The 17,369-nt window shown below is 28.3% G+C and overlaps 1 protein-coding gene and 1 non-coding gene across 2 annotated transcripts; one reads left to right on the top strand and one right to left on the bottom strand.

Annotated features, from left to right (window-relative positions):
• Positions 1 to 2,321: 2,321 nt before the first annotated feature.
• LOC107929904 (protein SMALL AUXIN UP-REGULATED RNA 10) lies at positions 2,322 to 3,917 on the bottom strand. Its single transcript, XM_016861433.2, has 3 exons — positions 3,601 to 3,917; positions 2,669 to 3,198; positions 2,322 to 2,591 (listed from the first exon to the last, which is right to left on the bottom strand). The coding sequence occupies exons 2-3, from the start codon at positions 3,125 to 3,127 to the stop codon at positions 2,577 to 2,579; spliced, it is 474 nt and encodes a 157-aa protein (XP_016716922.1). The 5' UTR covers positions 3,128 to 3,198; positions 3,601 to 3,917; the 3' UTR covers positions 2,322 to 2,576.
• A 2,538-nt stretch (positions 3,918 to 6,455) lies between these two features.
• On the top strand, positions 6,456 to 6,528 carry TRNAA-UGC (transfer RNA alanine (anticodon UGC)). The gene has a single exon. It is a non-coding gene; the product is annotated as a tRNA-Ala (tRNA).
• Positions 6,529 to 17,369: the final 10,841 nt, after the last annotated feature.

The following is a 17,369-nucleotide window of genomic DNA, read 5'->3' as shown; positions in this document are numbered from 1 at the left end:
GGAATGGAACTATGAGGAGGAGAAAATGATTACTTCAAGTTTTGAAAATGCTTTCAATTGCGTGGAGGATTAAATTACTTCAAGTATAAATTATGAAGTTACACATTATTTATATAAGATGAAACTCGAATCATATAATGAAAAATTTTCAGATCCTTCTCGTGTCACTAAGTTAAAAAATTATTGGCCAAACTAATTTACTCTTCAACTTATAATATAGCTTAACGAAAAAATGGTATAACTTAGGGTTTATTAGCAAATTAACCTCTAAACTATACCCAATTTTCAGTTTGACACTTAAATTCTTGTGGGTTAGATTTAGTACTTAAAGTATCAATTTTGTCTTAATTTACTCACAATAAGAATATAATATATGGCACGATTTTATTGGATACCATATGCTTATACTAAAATGATAGTTTTGTTACTTTTCAAGTAAAAGACTTGAAATTTAAGTAAAATTAGAAGCCAATTTGCTAACAAAAATATTTACATTTTAACAAAATCTAACCAATTGTATTGAGAAAACTTTTGTGAAGCTCATATTAGCAAAAGAAATAAAGAAAAAGAAGCCCATCACACCCTCCAATACCAAGTATGGCCCATGGACAAGGATTTACCAAATCTACATGTCATTGGGCCAAGCCCATGTTTTCAAGGAGCCTAGTCACTACTAGTTGCCAACTATGGCAAGTTGTCATATGAACAGACCACAAACTTCAGCCTAATTATGATTTTCTTTATTGTATCATACTCAATTTAAAAATTTTGTTGGATTGAGTTTTAGTTCGATTGGTATAAGTATTGTTGCTAATGCAAGACGACGTGGGTTTGAGTATGATCAGAATTTATAATGAAATTATTCAAAAATTATTCAAAAATTTGTTTTTATACTTTTAATTCAATATAATTTAGTTAGTCCACATATATAATTTTTTTAAAAACATAAAACCGAAATCCCAGATTTTCATTTTTCAATTATAATTATTAAAATAGATATATAAGTTGAAAAGAAATTTCAAACTCAATTTTATAATATACGATGAAAACCGTAACTTAATAATAAATTCATTCTTCATTTAGTGATTAGAACTAAAGAATAAATATTAATAATAGTAGGAGAAGAAGACGCATGCCAATTAAAGTATAAAGATTAAATTTCTAATAAATATAGTATATGGACAAAGATTTTGACCATTAATTCGTACCTTTTAATGATGTTAGTAATTTAGCCTAATAAAAATACCAATGTCAAATTAAAGTATAGGGGCTAAATGCTCGAATTTATTATAATACAAGTGCATACCATAATTTGACCATGAACTCATTTTGGACTATGACATAGCACTAATAATAATAGGACCTATGCCAAAATTTGACCATAATTTGACCATAAACTCGTACCTATCAATGGGGTTAATGATTTGGATTAAGGCGTAACATTAATAATAGTAAAGAGAACTTGTACTAAGTTATAGGGACTATATCCCCAATTATGTATAGTAGAGGGGCAAAAACCTGAATTTTAACCATAAATTGTTACCTAATATCATTGCTCTCACCGACATGTTGGTGAATAAACAAATTGAGAACTGTGGGTGTTGTTCTAGTACCAAATTGTTTTAGGTTTAATGATTAGGCAGAAATGGGACAACTCATTCATAAGATTTGGTTGGAGCATACTTTCCAAAAGCACATGACGGTACAAATAATATATAATCACTTGCATTGCACCTCCCAACCAAAATAAAAATTGAGGGTTAAAATATGCTTTTAGTCCCTGTACTTTAAAAGTTAAAGTCCTCCTACTTTATTCATTGAAAAATCTTAGTCCAATCATTAATATCATAAATATTTTCGGTCATATTTGCTAACTTGGAATTTCGATTAGACTGTACAGAAACTATCAATGACGAAAATTTTAACTTTTAAAGTACAAAGGACTGAACCTTAAATTCCATACAGGTAAGGAACTAACAACATATTTTAACCAAAACAGAGTATTTTTCATCCAACTACACTATAATACCATGTGCTAAAGGTTCCTAATATTCCATTCAACTGAACAGCAAACCAACAAAACGACGACCGGAATGTGGTTATCTCATTGGGCATTCTAGACAAGACTCGAAACTGATGAACGAAGGGAGGAAGCATGTATGATGCTTGTTCCTAGTGATCTAACAGGGTAATTGACTCAACTATGCGAATGACAAGCCTAAAACCAGGTACTAAATCCGTAAAAGTTTAACCATCTTGCGATTCGACATCGGATTTCCTAATCGGGGACTGATTCGTTATGGTTTTATGAACAATAAAAGTGTTCCATTACCAATCAAACATTATATGGCAATCACATTCAAGTAAAGGACACAAAGGTTTCACCATTTGCCCCCCTCATTACATTCATTCCATAAAACCTGAATTTTCCTATCTAAAAAGCTTCCTACTGATTGCAAATTAACAAGAAAAGAAGAAGAAAAGGAAAAGTTTTGCATACAAAAGAGATCTTGCTTTAACCTCGAAGTTCTTGGCACGATTACTCGTTCGGCCTGATGTTCAGTTCGGCCTGATGTTCAATGAATCTCCACCTGCAAATGAAAACATATGGGAACTTCATATTGGGGCACAGTTTATGAACAATAAATCATTTGAGGTAGGCATTTACCTCTTCGGAAATCGAGTTATCAAGTATAGGGTAACCTTTAGGATGGTTCTCTATACACTGCAAGAGATACTTGAAGATCTCGATCTCACACGGGAGAGTAAGGCCGCCATTATGATCGTACCCAAATTCATCCTTCGCTTTTTCCAACAAAACCTTAAAGACGGGATGAGTGAGGTACGTCGTGGGGATGATAAACCTCCGAAGCTCTGGCCCAACATAAACTGCCAAGTACCCTTTTGGAACATCAGGAGGCGGTTCAGGACTAGGGCAGCTTTCCTCATCGGAATCGCATGCCATAACATTCGTTAACCTTCGGTTAATCACTCGCCGGTTTTCTTCCGGATGCAAGGCGTTTGGCCTCGAGCCTACTGTCACAGTTTGCCACTTATGAAGAATTTCTTTTAGTTTAACAATTTGCCGGATTTTGGTCAACTTGCTACCACCATGATCATTCATCATTAAAACTTGACACCACAACAGTGAAAAATGAAACCAGGATTGGAATTTTGTAGTGTTTTTTGGATATTGCACTACATCATGTTCATACATAATAAACATCCGAATTAGTACATTACAAAACATAAACCGAACCAATCTAAACCGGAATAACAAAACATACATTAGATCTGCAGAAAAACTAAGGCTAGCCTAATTTTCAATAACCTAATCATGATCATCCTCCAACAATGAAAAATCAATGTAAATTGAACCCTTTTTAAAAATTGTAATCCAAATTCTGATATTTCTGACCAACAATTCAATTGAAACCTTAAACCATGCTAAGAAAAAAAAACATTATCGACAAAACAACAAGACAAAACTGTCCCTTTCACATAAATTCTTCTTCTTTTTCCTTGTCATATCAACCTGACCCAGATTTTATTTCTCAAAAAAGTCAAATAGGAAGGAAAAAATACAAACTTTATTAATACCTGAATATGGAGGAGGAATTAGCAAAGAACCCAATGAAGAAAAGCCATTGCAGAGGAGGAAAAGAAGAGGCTTTATGAGAATGGTTAAGCAAAAACTCTCCAATTAGAGAAATTGAAAGAATAAAAAGGAAAATTTTAAAAAATATTAGAAAATAAATATTGGGTTTTTTAAAATTGAAAATAAATAATGGTTAGGAAAATCAAAGTTGGGGTTGTTTTAAATTTGGAGGATTATTAATAAAAGTTGATGGCTCAATGGCCAAAGCCAGTGTAACGGAGATTGGAGTTTTCTGGCTTTTATGCTTACTTTTTCGGTTCTTATACAGATTTGTGCTAACAAAGGCTAACATGGATACTCAATTTGAGTTATATCAAAATCTATTTAAGTTTGAGGTGAATTAGAGATATGATTGAGTTATTCAAGTTCAAGTTTAAGTTTAATTAAGTTTGTTTATCAATTTTCATATTCAAGCCCAAGAGCAAATTCAAATTATTTTTTTTAGTAGAAGTTGAATTTAATTATAATTTTTTCATAGAGCAAAATATAAATTTATTATATATTAATTTATGATTTTATCATTTTTGAAGAGATTAAATAGATTTTCTTTTTCCTCATTTTTAGGGGCTAAAGTATAACTTTTATTATATATTAATTTATAATTTATATATAAGAGGATTAAATTGAAAATTTTTCATTTTAGAGCTAAGGTGTAATGTCATTATATATTAAATTATAGTTTCTCTGTTTATAAGGGGATTGAACTGATTTTTTTTTTTTGGGAGGGGGCCAAGGCCTTGCTTGTCTCTCTTATATTAACCTCCGCTCAAGTTTGCACTTAAGCTCAATTAAACTTATATGTATTCAAGCTCAAACCCGACTCGATAATTAAGCTTAAGGTTTGTAACATATATTAAGCGAAATAATGTAATGTAAATAATATAAAACTATTTAAAATAAAAAAACTTGATAAGGCTCACAAACCAATAAATCGAGAATTACTAAGTTTGAATTCGACTTAACTAATAGCACAATCTTTAGCTAAACTCAATAGTCACCAAATTAAATTTAAGTTATTTTTAGTTGAACTCGAACAACTTATCAACACCAATATCGTATTTGCACCCCTAATCATATGTGTGGATACTAGAGCTGATCATGGGCTGGGCGGCCCGGCCCGAAGGCCCGCCTGAAAAATGGGAGGGTTTGAGTAAAAATATAAGCCCGAAAAATGGGCTTGGGCAAAAAACGAGGCCCGTTTAGAAAACGGGCCGGGCCTCAGGTAAGAGTTTTTTGGTCGGGTCCGGCCCGAATTATATATTAATATATATATTTTATTTTATTTTTTAATTATTTTAAATTTTTAATATAACTATTTTTTATTATATTATTAATTTGTGTATTGTTTTAAGAATTGTTTTAGTATTATTTTTATTTGTTTTAATATTTGTTTTTATGTTTTTAAATATATTTGATTTATTATATTTTTAAATTTTTTTATTTAATGAAATAAAAAAATTTAATATGGGTCGGGCCGGGCCGGGCTCGGGCTTAGTAATTTTATTTCGGGCCGGGCTTGGGCAAAATTTTAGGCCCATATTTCGGGCAGGGCCGAGCCCGGGCCTAGTAGTCGGGCCTAAAAATTTGTATGGGCCCGGCCCGAACTCGGCCCGACCCGGCCCATGATCACCTCTAATGGATACTTCATATATATATATTATGTTATTAGTTTAATTGTGCTTTTGTAATATTTTACTATGATTATACTTAATTCTCACATATATTGTTTGTAACTATAATTTTACTTGTAGAGGTCTGAAAAGGATTTAATTTGTTAATTATATGTTTAATTATGAACTTCATCTTTTTTATTTTACAAAAAATTAAAAGATTAATTTATTTCTTATAATTTATCATCTAATTAAATACAAAATATTTTAGTTATTATGAAATTAAATTATAAATTGCAATATAATGTAATTTTTGCAATTTTTTTTTTGAAGTTTTAAGTATTGCAATTATAAAAAAAACATACAAATAACTACAAACAGTTATATCATTATAAGGTATGATAAGACTGATAATCGAAACTTATTTAGACCTAAACCAAAATAAATCTACTCAGGACTTAAATATGGTGAGACATAAATCACGATAAATATGGGATAACTCATACATAGTTATTAATAATGGTAATATTATATTATTTGATGATATATTATTATTAGAGAAATTTAGTTCCGTCAATTTTAAAAGTGAACAAACAATAGTAATATTTTTAGTCAATGGTATAGTAATAAATTTAGCTATCAAAGTTTACATATTTTGCCAATCAACATTTAAACATTTTGTCAAATTGATCTTGATCTAACAAATTTAGGTCGCAACATTAATATATTTTGTCGATATTTACACATAATATATAAATATTAAGATCTAAACTTGTTATTATATGAATCAAAATTATGTACAATTGAAAGAGAACCGTCGTTGTAATTGATTACCATTAATTGCTCACTTTTAAAATTGTCGTAAATTAAATTGCTCCATATTTTTAAAGAAACCAATTTACCCAACATCAAAATTAGAAAAGACTGGAGGTATGACCTTATAAATTTTATTTTGATTAAAGTAACAAAAGGGGACCACCTTAATAACTCTTGCTTTGTTGTAGTTTTATCTTTTTATATATCAACCGATACTAATTAGGACTTATGATGGTTCGGTTCATAATATACTTATAATGATAAAAAAAATAATAAATTTTATTCAAAATATTCAATGAATAATTACATTCGAGATTTAGCTGGCTGTTTCCCTCAGTAATATATTTTGTCTGGAAACAAAGAGTCGTGGAGGGGATGTAGCTCAAATGGTAGAGCGTTCGCTTTGCATGCGAAAGGCACGGGGTTCGATCCCCCGCATCTCCATACCATTTTTTTATTAGACCCTATACTTTGCCTAAATTATGGATTTGGCACGTATACTTTAATTTGATCAATTTTAATCATTTTACTTTTTTGAATTGGTCAGTTTTAGCCCTGACCAAACGGTAGTAGCTAAATCCATGATTTTAGTAGCTATGTTTTCAAATTTTGAATTTTTTATCTTAATAAAAACGATAGTTGTTAAAATCTATTAACTAGTTTTTTTAGTAGTAATATATAAAAATAATAAGTTTTATATGTCATTACACATATAATAATATGATGAAGACTAAATTTCAAAATTCTGAAAGCACATGGACTGAAAATCACCAAATTTAAAATATAAGGATTTAAATCCACAATTTTACATAATACAGGTACTAAAAATAGAATTTAACCTTAAATTTTGGTTGTTACTTTTTTTGGGCTTTCTAGAGTGGGATTTTGGATTGCCAAAGAACTACCAAGAGGTCTGCTTCTTATTTGCAATATGGGTTCATTTCCTATGTTTTGATTCTATGGAAATTGTTATTTATTAAGAAAAATGAGATCCCAATGTAGTTTTTAATTCATCACACTTCACCATTATTTTTATAATTTCATCAAAACCAATCTCACTACCTATCTAAACGAACCTTCAAAAAAATATCAATAAATGAATTTTTTCGCACACTACTCACCTTTATAGTAATTAATATTTTTTCATATTCCTACTTTTATTTTTAATCTCTTACAAATTAATTTTACTAACCATCCAAATAAACTTTCAGAAAAACTAAATTTTCATCTGCAATACTCAATTTTATCACTACAGTAATTAATACCACCTTACCCTTTTTTTTAATTTCAAAAAGGATTCAAATAAATTGCTAGAATATATTTTTCATCTACTACAATGTATTGACCACAAAGGACTTGTGGGCAATTTATGTAAGTGCTCTCTTAGCTATATATCCCAATAAAAGAAAGGTATAGTTAATTTGACATGCATTATCTCTGTCGGTCTATTTGAAGTCATTGAAAGAAAGCAGCCTAAGACATGACTCATGGTTAACCCCAAGAATTAGTGGTTGTTGTTGTTGACAACTTTGTAAGTTAAATCTATCACTTATGACATGCATGACCCTATAAGGAATTATTGAATTAATGGTGATCAAAACAGTTATATATAGTGGATTCGAAATTTATGAAATTACAAGTAAATATCAGGGAAAGAGATGGGTGTTTAAAAATGATAAATTTGTTATAGATTTTTTTAAAATTTTGTAAATTTATTTTTGACTCTTTTAAAGTAATATTTTAGCTTCGCTTTTAAGTAAGGAGCTAATTGTATCTTAAGTAAAAGTTCGGGTTTGAATATTGTAGATAAAGAAAACAATGTTAGAAAATTTTTTTCTTTTTATTTAAGAATTTAACCTGACTGATTTTCAAATTTAATCAAGATATTATCTGATTACCGATTATTGAAGACGTAACAACGTGAAATTTATTTAATCTCTTGCCTCAAATTGATGTTTAGGTTGGTAGAGATTTAGGGGACTAGGCCTCTAGAAGGTTTAAGCTTGTGGTGATGAGTAAATGGTAGCTAATTATATATTGCTTAATTCTATGGTAAGTTTGAGAACGAAACATAGAAGCAAATGAAGCACACTGTGAGTCAAATGCATGAACCACTCAGCCAAATTTACTTCATAGTGAAGAATTTGTTAATCGGAGGTGTGAGACAAAAGCATAGTCTCCAAATGCTAAACAGATTCTGTGTTGCTGTCAATGTGATTGCCTGCTTTGGATCCTTTGTTCGGCCCCATTTGTGAATGGGTTAATTCAATCAAACATCTTAAACTATCGTTTAGTTTTTAAATTAGTCCCTAAACTTTAAAATATTTTAATGGAATCCTCAAAGTATCAAGATTGTATCAATCAAGTCCTAGCAGTCAATTTAGGCATTAATTCTAGTTTGAATTGAGTTGGAGCATATTTTTTTAAAAAAATGGGTCAAATTTTAAACATAGTGTACATGGGCGTATCTAGGGGAGGTATTGCCCATGCCCCCAAGCTAAGAGGTATATATCAATTTCAGCTCCTTTCTAAACAAGTTTTTTACTTTTAGCCCCTCAAACTTCTAAAACTTTATTCTGCCCACCTCTCTCAATAACAAAATTGTTGGCTTCACCCCTGATTGTGTTCCTAATATAAAGAAGTGTTAATACTGTTTTTGGAGAGTAAAATAGACACCAAAAGCCTAGAAATTACAATGTCTCAAATATTAATGCTTATGACATCATTCATATGCAAATTCCATGCACCAAGGATTGGCTCTTTGAGCAGCTCTAATTCATTTCAATAAAACCTAAGCTGGCCATACACCAGATATACATATACGTGTTTTACATATGTTATAAATTAAAATTGAGTTAACATTCAATATTTAAATTAATATTTAAATTGATAAAAATATGTAATTGATACGATATTAATAATTTAAAAAGTGGAGAACATAATAAAATTTAAAACCAACTCAAAATTTTTAATAACATTTAATTGACATGATAGTAATACTTGAATTCAAAGGATCATAACTCCGTACTCATATCATATGAGTTACTGATGGACTGAGAGGATGATAGACATATTGATTGATAGGTTCCACCTAAATGAGGTCTGATTGCACCTAAAGAAATCCTATATAGCTTTTGTTATTTAGTAGCAGTTGGTACGAAACAGTACAAAAACAAAAGGGACGTAATTGTAAATATTTGTTTCCCCTTATTACCTGAACTGCAAACCTTAGTGTTTCTTTCTCATATGACAAAATCTTTTACTCTATTCACTGTTGATTACATCTCAGATTAGCCTGCATATTTAAGACCAAAAGAGGTTTTAAGAACTATTAGCATTTTAAGGCGAATTTAGGGACGCGGGTAAGAGTTTTAGATCCCTCAGAATAGAAAAATTGTAATTTAATTTTTTTAAATGATTAAATTTAAAATTAATAAATAGTAAAATTACACTTTAATCCCTAATAAAAAAAGATATTCCAGCTCATGGAAAAGTTAGAATTATCTTTAGACAACTACTTAATTTTGTTTACTTTCTTAATATATATATACACAGGATGGTGAACAAAATCAATGGGAGTTGGTTGAGTTTTACCTTTCAGTATGGAACTTGCTAGGCTCTTTCTCCCCCATATTAAACGACAAAGTACATGTGTGCCATGCATGGTAGTAGATATCGGTACCGATCAGTACGTACCGTTTCGATTCTAAATTCTTTCTAAGTAAATTAAATTTCATTCCTATTAAAATTTTAGTACTTCTTAATATTTATAAATACCGATTTAATCTACAGGGAAGGGATTGTGTGCCTTTGCTCGGAGGTTTTTTTATCGGTAGTCCAACAATGAAGGCAATAGAGTTAGCATTGGCAACTAGGGTTCCGATTAGAAGAAAAAGGTTACTAACTAAGTGACTATAATATAATAAATCGATAATGTTAATGAAAATATAATAATTTTTTAAAATTCGATGATTTAATTTACGTTTTCTTAATTAATAGTAATCGTATCAATTAAATTAAAACTAAAATTGAAGCGATAATCTAATGGGGATTTATTCGCATAATGTATATCACCTTTACGTAATAAAGGGAATGCTATAATGATAAGATAATCAACTTGTTGCTTATCTTGACTTGGCTGTAATTTTCAATTTAAAACAGGGATGTGACAAGCAATTATTCATTATAACGATGAGGTGCAAATGTTAACATTTAAGTTAAAATGTTTAAAACAAATCTCCAATTATTCTTTTAACTAAGTTCTTGTATTTTTATTGCATTTAAATAAGTTTCTATCTTTGATTTGTAACTAAATAAATTTGGGTAAATTATATAGCTAAATTATTAGTAAGTTTATGTTTTAGTTACTAAACTTCAAAAATTTATGAAATGATTGTTGAATTATTCAAAAATTTTCATTTAAGTCGTTATGTTGCTAAAATTGCTATTGTTTCATATCACCGGCACCAATCGAAAACTCTCTTTTCACTTCTCTTTTACAGTTCAATTTTTTTTCACAAAACAACTTTGAACATCACGAATTTGTGAACCAAATTACAAACAATTTTTTTTTATCTTAGACACTAATCGTCAAATCAACTTGGGTCTAAGGTATTTTCTTTTACTCGTTGATAGGCACTGATTCACCATACCAATTATCAAATCACTGTTTACAACCTACTAGCGGGCAATTATCAAATAAAAACTTTCGAATAATTTAGTGACTATTTTGTAATTTTTTAAATTTAAGTGACCAAACTATAAATTTAGTAATAATTTAGTGACCTTAAATGTGTTTACCCATAAACTTTTACTCTAAATTTTTGATTGAATTTGATGTCATGGTTACCATGCACCAACACAGTAAGGATATTGCCAACTCACCAAAATTATCTATAAAAAATCAATTTTATTTTAGTAATTAAATTCACGAAATTAAAAACCAACCCACACTTCCTTTACAATTTTCTCCACCAACCCATTGTGCATAATTTTTATCATGTATATTTTATCAATAACTTTCTAATTTTTTATTACTTTATTATTAATTTCTTATTGTTTTTCAAAAATATATTAGTTAAAATTTTATTTTTAATATTATTCTTCCTCTTTTTTTTGCCTACTTTATATAAAGGGCAAAACTTAACCCAAGTCACTAAACTATTAGTAGATTTATGTTTTGGTTATTCAACTTCAAAAGGTTACAAAATGGTCACTATTCTAAAATTCTCATTTAAGTCACTAAACTATTGAAAGTTTTTATTTAATTAAGTTATTGGATTGTTAAAATTTTAAGTTTGGCTAGTGAGCTCCAAGCGACGATTTAACGATCGGTACAATGAATCAGTATTCATTGATGAACAGAAGAACATGCCTTAGATCCAAGTTGATCTAACGATCAATGTCAAAGATTGGAGAAGAAATCTATTTGGAATTTGGTTTGCAGATTTGTGGCATTCAAAGTTGTTTCATGAAAAAATTAAACTATAGAAGAGAATAATGAGAGCTTTCAATGTAGGCTATATAAACAAAGAACGTCACACACAACGATTTTAACAGTCCAGTGAGTTAAATGAAAATTTTTAAATACTTCAGTGACTATTTTATAACTTTCAAAATTAATAACCAAAACATAAACTTACTAATAATTTAATGACCTTATATGTAATTTGAGTTTAAAACTTAACATCCATATGTCCCACCCTCAAATCATTAAATGTACAAAGAAAATAAATAAATAAACAAAAGCTATGTTAATTAAAGTTTAAAGGCTCATTTTATCGTCTCAAGTGTGGCTTGAATCCGAATTGTGTTAATTGCGTTTGTTGTTTGAGTTTTATCCTATTATTGTAATTAAAAAAAATTGTTAATGGTTGATGCATGCAAATACTGCAATAATGTAAATGATTACTCCTCTTAAACCATCACTAATTATCAATACTTAGGCTAGTATATTTGCAAAATATTAATTACTAATTAATGGATTAAAGTTCACAATTAATGCATGTTGTGTCTCTGTCACACCTGTCACCCCCCCCCAAAATATAGGGACTTCCCCCTTCAAATAGTAGCAGTACTTTTGTATTTAATTTATAAAGTTTTCTTAGGGTTTGGAGGAGAGAAAACATGAATTTTACATCTCAACTAATGTATGATAAAAGCAAATTAAATTGCATGAAAACCCTTTTGTACTAGATTGAAATTAAACTTAACCTACATTTTAAGTTTTTGGGCCTTTTTTTCTTCTTCTTAAATTTAACCATACATAAATTGGAACGTGGACAACATCTAATTTCACTTTCACTTAACTCCTTTGGAAAAAAAAATCCACTTAACTCCCTATTTATTTATTCTATATATGGGAGTTATAGATGCTAAAAAAACCATGTTTTTGTGTGTTTGTGTATTAAAGAGGCTGATTTTTCTATTTATATGATATGATCCCTTTAATGTGATGTTCTAGGTAGGTCTATATGCATACCAATTCGTATTCTATTCTAAAATTAACATGTGTTCTCCAGAGATGGGTTCGTTTGCATGATGATGCGAACACCCCATGTGCGAATCCATACGGAGATGCGAACCCTCCACACACGGACCCACGTAAGTGAAGTATACAGACTATTACTATTAGAGTGAAGAGGATCGGGTCGGTCGTAGTCGGGTAGTTGGGTAATGGTTGGTAATAGTGAACATCATAGCAATTCTAAATAAAATAAAAGAAAAAGTGAATAAATAAATATTTTAATTGAGTCTTTGAAGTATTAATATTATATCAATTAGATCCTTTCGTGAATTTAATCATCAGTTTGGATGTTAAATGTTCGCTTAGATATGTCGTTGAGCATATTTAAAAATATGTAGATCAAACTCTAAATATATATATTATATATATTGCAAGGACAAATTTGAATCTAATGTGTGAAATAAAATAGAACATCTTTAACATGTTGGATCCGAGTTATTCGTGTTTAAAATTCTATCCATATGTTTTAGATATACAAAATGTCAAATCTATACTGACTAAGCTTAACGAAAGGACAATGGTTTATACAATATTTATACTTTAAAGAATCAATTAAAACGCCTTGAAGCTTAAGACCCAATTTAAAATTTAACCATGATCTGAGAATGCATGATACAATTAACCCTATTTTTATATTATTCAAATTACTATGTCTTATACATACAATAGATCATTTAAATAAATGTCACGTCATAAAATTATTTTAGGGAATCATGAATAAATAATAAAATATTGAGAGATCAAATTACAATTTTATCATTATACAGACTTGTGATTTCATAAACATATATAATTTTTCATTTCTGAAAGGCTAAAACCACATCAAACCCCTAAATCCGTGTATAATATATGTTCAAATCCGATACTATCAAATTCTGATATATATATATATATATATATGGAACAACTCTATGTTAGAAGGTTGATTGAATGCTCATAATACAACAACCCATTAATTCAAGAAAAAGATTACAATTTTGAAAAAGAAAGAATGATGCTTTAGTGAAAGCAAAGTTGGTGTAATATATGAATTGTGGGTGCAGCAAGCAAATTGTGTTGTAGCCATTAAAAAGTACACGAATCATATATGCCTATACTTTCAATATGTACTACAAAATGTTTGCATGATCCCTGCCTTCTAGAAATGGCTTACAAAATTTGATAGCTCTTTGCCAACTTCCAATCCAACAAATTTTATTTTAAAGAAGGAAAAAATATATTATTACATCATCTTCATTCAAACTTTTTAAATCTATATAGTTAGTAGAATGATGGCTGCCATCATTTTTAATGAGGATGAAATTAACAATTTCTTAATACATAAAATGGATAAATTAGCATTCAGTCCCTGACTTTGATAACTTTTTTCCGTTTTGGTCATTGAACTTTTTTGGGTCTACATTAGTTTTGGAATTTGTCATTTTTTTTATCAATTTGGTCCTTGAATTTGGGTTCCATTAATATATGATGACTTGGTACTCTAAGATTATGCTGTGTCATCAACTAAAATATTTTAAAATTCTTATTTTTAAAAAAATTATAATTTTTATGGACTTTTTAAATTTCCAAGTGATGATACGGCACAATCTCAGTGTGCCAAGTCATCACGCCATTAAGAAAAAGTTGTCAAATATTAGGACAATATGGACAAAAAAATTAGGGATAAAATTGAAAAAAAATAACAATTTCATAGATTAATTGTTGTTTTATCCCTTAAAAATAGGATAATTGAAAATTTTGAAATGAAAAAAATTTAGACCATTTTTTAAAAATATATATATATTTAAAAAGTTACCAATATAATTTTGAAATACATATTATTCATTATATATTTTTATTTGTTACACCAAATTTAGACAAAGACATCAATATAGTATATATAGATGTATAAATCTAAGCTAATTCTAATTTTTTTATTTAAAAAGTTCTGACAAAACTTATTAATATTTTTTCCCAATACTTCATGCCCTTCATGACAAAATCCAATGCTATTACACAAATATTATATACATTCTTGCCGGAAGATTTGAATGTAATATTGTTGTGAGGTTGAGGGGGAAGTCAATTTTTTTTAGGATATGACTTATAAAATTTATGAAATATTAAAAATGTAATTTTATAATTTTTTTAATGATTAAATTGATTTTTTTCATACGGGGATTAAGTATAATTTTATCATAGATTAATTTATAATTTTATTATTTTTAAAGGGACTAAATTAAAAATTCTTATTTTTAAGGGGTCAAAGCTTTTGCCAACTCCTTAGTTATCGGTTATCAAATAAAATTATTGGTGATACTCTAAGTTTAGTACTTATAAAGGTGCTAATGAATACTCAACCAACTAATCTACGCCATGTTAGAAATTTCGGAAAGGATTAAATTGAATTTTTTTATATTAGAAAAATTAAAATGTAAATTTACCATAAATTATTTTGTATTTTATATTCTTTTAGATGATGTGTTTTTGGTGAGCCTAACTCAATATGAAAAAATATAAGAAATTTGGTGAAAAAGTCAAACTTATGTATAATGGAGTGTCAAAATGAAACAAGTAAAATTACCTTTTGTCTTTTAACAGAGATGTTGAGCAGAATTCTATCAACTTTATTCTTTCTAAATTATGAATTAGACGAAGAACAAAAAGGAAAAAAGTTTACAATGGAATTACCTTGGGGTAAACTAAAGCCTACTTATAGCCACTGCCGTGTATTCTTTTATGTTTTTCAAGCTTGTAGGGAATTTAAATTTCTAATTCTGTTGCCGATTGAATCTTAATTCGATTGGTATTAGTATTCTTACCAATGTAGAAGGACGTAAGTTTAAGTGCACTAAAGCACATATTATCCTCCTATTTAAAGATTATGAGTAGTTTTAAACATTGTTATCTCTGCTAACTTTAAACCTAATTGAATTAATATTAATATTGATATTATTATTAGTTTCCAACCCTATATTTCATTATTTATTATTAAATGGATGATAAATAATGAGAAATGAAAGAATAAAAAGCAGTTGTTTTTTTCTTTCTAGATTGATATAGTTGAGAAAGTGGGAAACACGAACATGACAACTATTATATCGATTATGATTATTTTATATTTATTAAAATCTTATTTGTTCCCTTTATATCAACAGCTGTAATTATATAGTTTATATGGTTTTTTTTTCTCATCATGCAGACCCAAAAAGCAGTATGCTCTCACTTTAGGTTTACAGAAATTGTTTTATTTTTTCCTTAAGATCTAATAATTGGTATTTATATATATTTTTTAAAAATATAAATAGAGATTTAACTCATTATTCTTTTTAATAATTTTATTTTTTTGACATAATACTAAGAACTATTTATAGCCCCCTTCTCCAACCCCACAACATGTCTTATATTGACGATAATATTCATATTAATCGAACTAAGATTCAACCAGATATGAAAATATATATATAAGCAGTAATTTGATTAATTAGTATGAGATAATGTTAATGATTGCAATATTACTATGATTATGGATTAAGATAAGTTGAACCATCTAATAATTTAGAATGTTATTATAATATGTTAATAATTAACATTGACTTATACATTAATAATAATATTAATACCAGTTTGCATGATTTCTCTACAAAGAGCATCTAAATTAGAACAACTAAAAAGATATTCACATGATTTTTCACTTTTCTAAAATTCTCTACCATTATTATATTTATATTAATAGTATATGATGTTTTTAAAAGAAATTAATGTCATACTCTAATTCACTACCAAAGGTTACGTCGAGAGGCCAAAATGAGTTTTTTTTTTTACGATAAATTTGTATATATGAAAAAAAAATTATTTAGTCCCTTAAAATTTATGAATTATAAAATAATATATGATAAAATTACATTTTAACCTTTTAAAAATTTTATGATTTAATCGTGAACCTCTAAAAGATTTCATGACTTCACTCACGTGATTGACATTATATAAAATTATATATTACCTTATTTAACAATTTACTCCCCATGAAAAAAAATGATTTCACCAATAACCAAATGGTGATCTAAACCATAACATTCAAAAAATGTTTTTTTTTATAAAAAAAACTCATAAAACTTTTTTCTTCCTTAATAAATAAAATAAATACAACAAACATTTATTGGATTGAATGGTATCATTTCGATTTTTCTAGGTAAGATCTAGGATTCAAATTTTATAAATGAAAAAAAAAATTAGGAACAAGGTTTTCAAAATCGAATTGGTAGTCAAAATTGATTCAATTAGTCCCGTTAATTTTGTCCTATTTAATTAAATAAAGTATTAAAAATTCATAAAACATTAGAAAAATTAGTTTCAAGCGATTTACAAATTAATCAATTTAATCCTTCTATTCAAACTAGTATCTTAATCCAACTGACCGATTTAATCTGATTTAAACAATAATAATTGAAAAAGCTCTAAATTGAGAACCTAAATTTAAATTTAACCTAATATAATTAAGCGATACCAAAATCACAAAGCCAGAAAATAAAATAAAAGTAACCAAAAAAACATTTAAAAAAACCAGACCGCCGCTTCCTAAAAACAGGGTAGAATTGGATCATAAAATAATCGCCAAATATATTCCAAACTCTCACCTTCCACATTGACCTCTCATCACCTTAAAAGAAAAGAAAATTAAAATTAAAAATAAATATAAAAAAAACTCATTTTTATTTGTTTACGTTTCGCTTTGTTATTATATACCCAAGTCTCTTTTCTTATCCTTCCTCACTACCCG

This window comes from Gossypium hirsutum, chromosome A07 (genome assembly GCF_007990345.1).
Source record: "Gossypium hirsutum isolate 1008001.06 chromosome A07, Gossypium_hirsutum_v2.1, whole genome shotgun sequence".
In the NCBI taxonomy this organism is placed as follows: domain Eukaryota; kingdom Viridiplantae; phylum Streptophyta; class Magnoliopsida; order Malvales; family Malvaceae; genus Gossypium; species Gossypium hirsutum.
The sequence above is the reverse complement of the archived record's forward strand: the minus strand, read 5'-3'. Positions and strand labels throughout refer to the sequence as shown.

Bases quoted from the DNA above. Each gene is read 5' to 3' on its own strand.
- LOC107929904 (XM_016861433.2), bottom strand. From the start codon at position 3,127: ATGATGAATGATCATGGTGGTAGCAAGTTGACCAAAATCCGGCAAATT.